The sequence below is a fragment of the Aplysia californica genome, unplaced genomic scaffold (assembly GCF_000002075.1).
Source record: "Aplysia californica isolate F4 #8 unplaced genomic scaffold, AplCal3.0 scaffold00042, whole genome shotgun sequence".
Classification (NCBI taxonomy): Eukaryota; Metazoa; Mollusca; class Gastropoda; order Aplysiida; family Aplysiidae; genus Aplysia; species Aplysia californica.
In genome coordinates, this window is record NW_004797312.1 from 429,762 (window position 1) to 435,761 (window position 6,000).

At 39.5% G+C, this 6,000-nt stretch overlaps 1 protein-coding gene across 1 annotated transcript in view; it reads left to right on the forward strand.

Moving 5' to 3' along the window:
- Positions 1–6,000, forward strand: part of LOC101858247 (guanylate cyclase soluble subunit beta-2-like) — a 37,225-nt gene that overhangs the window by 30,187 nt on the left and 1,038 nt on the right. The window contains exons 5-6 of the mRNA XM_035968150.1: positions 2,041–2,187; positions 5,562–5,716. Of these exons, the coding sequence (XP_035824043.1) occupies positions 2,041–2,187; positions 5,562–5,716 (302 nt within the window). The remainder of the gene's footprint in view (positions 1–2,040; positions 2,188–5,561; positions 5,717–6,000) is intronic.

Consider the following 6,000-nt stretch of genomic DNA (forward strand, 5'->3'; position numbering starts at 1 on the left):
CGATCAGTTGATGAACTTACTGATGGATGTTATTCAAGCCGTCCAAATGCAGAAACATATTCGTCAGTTCCCACACCTATTATTATTCTGAATACCCGGCGCAGTCAGATTTTTCGCGAATTCATATCAGACATCAACTAACTGCGACTATTTCCAGATTTACGAGTAATCAAACTAAAATAGATCTAACAGAAATACAGAAATGGCAGTGTACTTTTGTACAACTCTGCCTACATTACGATAATGACTATGTTCAACTTCATTATTAAAACAACGGTCCCAAAATAAGAAATTAATTTGTGTTAAGCTGTGTGATGAAACGGCTGTTGTTTTTGCTGTTGTTGTTGTTTTTGTTGTTATTGTTGTTTTTGTTGTTATTGTTATTGTTGTTGTTGTTGTTGTTGTTGTTGTTGTTGTTGTTGTTATTATTGTTGTTGTTGGTAGCAGTGATGGTGGTGGTGGTGGTAGTGGTGACGGTGGTAGTGATGATGATGATGATGATGATGATGATGATGATGATGATGATGATGATGATGGTGCTCTTGCTGGCCTAGCATCAATATATTTATATTTAGCCCCTTGGTCTGACTCACACTAAGTCACTTCCGTCTAGCCAGGTAACCACATGTAATCTTTAGACCCTCTTTGTTAGGCCCATTTCCCAGCTAATATACAGCACGACATTTTTAGTGTAACTCTCAGTTGCTACTGAGGAATCCCTAAAAGCAAAACGTTGAGCTGCGTCTATTAAACAAATTTTAGTCTGAAAATCGAACAAGACTCTCCCTCCCACTCTGCTTTCCAAACAATGATGATGATGATGATGATGATGTGATGGTGATGATGATGATGATGATGATGATGATGATGATGATGATGATGATGATGATGATGATGATGATGATGATGATGATGATGATGATGATGATGATGATGAAGGTAGTGGTGGTGGTGGTGGAGGCGTTGGTGGTGATGATGAATTGGATTACAGATTTAATTTTACGCACCTGAGTGTTAGTATTAATTTTTCTTCAGCCGATATTGGCTCCCGCCATTTACAACCCACACGTTGTAAATGTTGCAAAACGAGTGATTTCAACTCATTAAAAGTTTGATAGGACATGCGCAAATAGTTGAAGAACAAAGTTTCATCCTTGCATCCCATCAAAGAACTGAAAGTTCTGTGAAATTCGCCTATTGATTGTCTGAGAAGAAAATGGGTGCGGATCCACTGGCTCCGCTTTCTTCTTTTTTAAAACTTGTTTTAACAGCACAATTGTCAACAATAATATATATATATATATATGTATGTATAGCGCAAATCCCCGCTCAATAGCAAGCTCAATGCGCTTCAGAATCCATACACGTACCCCAGCTGACCGGAAAGAATTCTGAAACAACCTCAACTTGCAGGGAAGCATACAGTGCAAGCGGCCATTGACGAGTATAGACGCTCAAACAATAACATACTGATAAGATCTTTCGCTGTCTTCTGCCCCTACCCTTTCCCACCTGGGTGAAGTGAGAACGATTCGTGTAAAAATGCCTTTCACAAGGACACATCGACGGGCCCACGGCTCGAACCCCCGAACCCGCAACTTCACGATTACGAGTCCGGTAGCCTAACCGCTAGGCCCCCGACGACACATCTTCATCAGCGGAATTCATTTTCGCAGCCTGGTTGGGCGTGACGGGGTGTCAGAACCTATATTCTATTTGATCAGATAAAATGAGACTTGTAAATTTGCACATTTGTAGTAAAACGTGACACGTGAAAGGTCACGTTCTAAGTGAGGCGGGCACAAGACGACCCCCTGTCTATGATAACCACTGTTCTCCTCGACAATGAGTGACCGTCTTAAACAATTTCGACTGTTCCAGTAATCATAATCACTCCATCTCTCTCTCTCTCTCTCTCTCTCTCTCTCTCTCTCTCTCTCTCTCTCTCTCTTTCTCTCTCTCTCTTACATCTATCTATCTATCTATCTATCTATCTATCTATCTATCTATCTATCTATCTATCTATCTATCTATCCTCAGGTGGAGACAATCGGGGACGCGTACATGGTGGTGAGCGGTGTCCCGGACGCGACAGAACTGCACGCGCAGAGAGTGGCCAACTTCTCCCTGGCTATCGTGGAACAGGCCAAGTGTGTGACGTCACCAGCTACAGGGAAACCACTACAGGTCGGTCAGCCAAGCCACTTGTTATGCTTGGGAAAGAAGTCGTCGGAGTGGTCAGTCAGAAATGTCTTAAGGAATACTTATTTTTACTTTACTTTTACTTTTTCTTTAGGAATGGTTGCAATAATGTAGCATCTGCGTTTGTCGCTGCGCGACCCGCGCATCGCGGCCGTGAGTTTTACATTTTCCCCAGAAAAAACCACCGCCGGGGAGAAAAAATAATGTTAAAATAACAACAGCAACAAAATCTGGGAACAATATGTGTGGGGAAAAAAAAAAGAAACCGAACCTCTTTACTTTAGAAAGAAAGTTTATTTTCACTTTCGCTTCACTTCGTCTCTTTCTCACTTGTTAACACCACGTTGACTTGTAATTTTCATGTGAAGAATATAAGTAGGCTACATTACATACTATTTATATATTGCTGTTTCTCTTTCATGTTTCCCTCTTTGTTGTGTTTTATTTTGTTGGTTTGTTAATTTTGTTTCTCGTTATTGTTTTGATGTTTTGTTTTTTCATTTTTTGTGTGTGTTTATATAGCGTAATGTTCTTCCTACCTTTTTAAAAATGTGTTATAGTTATGTTACACAAAGCCCTTGTGTGTGATCCCATGATATACATGCTAGATCCTGTACTTTTTCTTGAATTACACGAGTTTAGGGTTAAAACGACCAGTCTAAGAATGGGTTGACACACGCCCTTATTTGATAATTTTTGTGATTGTTCATTTGCTGTTCTAATCTTGACTTCATTCTGTTGTGAAACCTTTATTTTTCACGTATCTACACTCTGTGTGTGGGTGGTTGGCGGGTGCTCTGGTGTGGTTTGCTTCTTCTTTCCTATATGAAACATCTATCGTCCTTATCTCCCGTTCTTCTTTTTTGTTTGTTACTCTCTTGTAACATCTCTAATTTTCTGGCGCTCATATGACTTTATGCAGTTGCGGGCGCCGTAAAACATCTACTAAAACTAAACACTCTTTGTGGCTACAAATGATTCTGGGTGCTTAAAACAAAGCACAAGAAATTCTGGTGTTTTAGATGAAGTTATCTCTATCGACATATTATTGCTATATTATTATTCATGTACGTTGTCACAGGGAGCTTGAAACTTAATGGCAACTTTTTTGGCAACTTTTGCCATTTTTGTGGCAATTTTGGCAACTTTTGGACAAAAATCGGCAACAAACGCAGATGCTAGAATAATAATAATAATACTTATAATAATAATAATGAAAACAATAATAATAATAGCAACGATAATAATAATAATAATAATAATAATAATAATAATAATAATAATAATAATAATAATAGTAATAGTAATAATAATAATAATAATAATAATAATAATAGTAATAATAAATGTAAATAATAGTAAATTATCAGGGAGTAGAATGCTGCATTTTTAAGTTCATAATCTGTTTGTCAACTTGCAACCTACAACCCGCTTACGAATACCCCAACATACCTGCAATTATAGTCTTCCCACTTAGCTCCTCTCGACTCTTGTCTTGGCCCGATAGAATAGGCCAATACTAACAGTGTAACTTTAGCAGAGACTGTGCCCACCACTTCGGAACTTCACGGTGACCGTAAAGATGGTTTCAGTAGGGAAATTCACCCGTGACTCATTGGAGCAGAGGAAGATATGACTAACGCTAACATTACTTAAACGCAATCCCACATCATCACTCATCACCACAATTACTTCTAAATCAATGACTTGTTTCTATCTATAATCCTTGAATATCTATCTGTAACAGTTACTTTTCATACAAGTACGCACGTATGTAATACACTATTGGACATTATCATACGCACTTTTTTCTACTAATCAGATGGCGTCAATCTCGAATAAATGGGCAAAGGATACAAAAATATGTTTTAAAAAATGATAACAATGATAACATTGATGATAATAATGATAATAACAATAACTGCATTTATGTAGCGCGTATCCATGCTCTACAGCTAGCTCTATGCACGTTCCACGATTGCTACCCCAGCAGATCCCAGATCAAGACCCAGAAACATTCTCAGCTTCACGGAAAGCATACAGCACAAGCGGCGTATTACGAGCTCTAAAACACAAACAAACAGTTCTGACATGCACAGGGACGACTTGTTTGCTCTGTGTTGCCTGTTCAACATTGGTTTAATGGCAAAGCATATTTTATCCCGATCTACTTAGCGGGGGTTGGGGAGGCGGGGTAGGGGGAGGGGGATTTATTCTTTTATTTATTTAATCCCATATTTCTATTGAAATAAACTTTTGTCACTCGACTTCTGATTTGCCTCTGACATTGCTTTATTCCTCACCAGCACCCACATCTTCTCGGCCTTTTCATAGATGTTTATTTTTCCTTCCATCTCTTCACCCTTCCCTTCAGAACAGGGAATCAATTCATCAGGAAACTGATCCATCAATAAATTGATACTTCACTCAATCAATCTGTTGATCGACGAGCTATCAATCTATCAATCAACGACCTAATTTTTCGATAAATTCATCAGCTAATTATTGCCAGACCCACTCAGTGGGTGGTTCGTGTGTGCTCTTGTGTAGTTTGCTCCAATTTTTCTATCAAACTTCTATCCCTCCTCGTTCTTTTTGTGTTTGTTACTCTCTTATAACACCCCTAATCTTCTGCACTTATATGACCTTACTTTGTTTAAATGTACCGTAACACTCTTATTAAAACATAAAACAAGACTCACAGACCGGTGCCTGAGTACGTCATTTGGTTCAAATCATCGCTGGTGACGTGGACCTAGAATGCCCTGATACTCTTTTCCAGTGCTCTTAATTAATTATACATTTCCATACGACCCACTCATTCCACCTGCTCATGCCTCCTTCTTTTTTTTATTAAAAGTCATTCTTCAACTTCTCAACCTATCCATAATATAAATCCAACCATCTAGCTATCAATTCATCGATATATTCAAACATCTTTCCTCCAATCCATTAATCCATCCATCCTTCTATCCATCCATTCACTCATCATTCCATGTATGCATTTATACATCCAGGCATTCTTCTTTCCGGTTAATTAATCCATCTATACATTTCGTACATCCATTCATCCATAAACCCATCTAGACATCGATTCATCCATTCATCTATACACCCATACACCCATACATCTATCCATCATATTCATCCATCCACCATTTCTTCAAATTCTCTGCCAACCATGCTTTTATAATCAAATAATCAATCAATCGATCAATGCGTCAATCATTCTCCCACTTATCCACAGATCCGCATCCATCCATCCATCCATCCATTCGTCAAATTCTCTGCCAATCTATGCTTTCGTCAATCAAATAATCTATCAATCGATCAATGGACAACCACTCTCCCACCCACAGATCCGCGTCGGAATACACACAGGTCCTGTTGTGGCAGGCGTTGTGGGTCTCAAAATGCCTCGCTACTGTCTCTTCGGTGACACAGTTAACACCGCCTCTCGCATGGAGAGTCACGGGGTGCCCGGTCGAATCCACGTCAGTGCGGCCACCTTCAAGTACGTACACACTTATGCAGATACGCTTTAAAGCTCACAGATGCTCGCTTTGGCATGAATTAAATGAGTACAGGCATACTTAGAAATAGACTCACACAAGTGAAAGTTCGCGCACGCGCTACGCACACACACGCACACACACACACACACACGCGCGCGCGCACGCACGCACACACACTCACATATATGTATATATACACGCACACACACACACTCACACACTCACACACACACATACACACAGGAGCGTATACACGCACACATTCTTCACATACACACACACA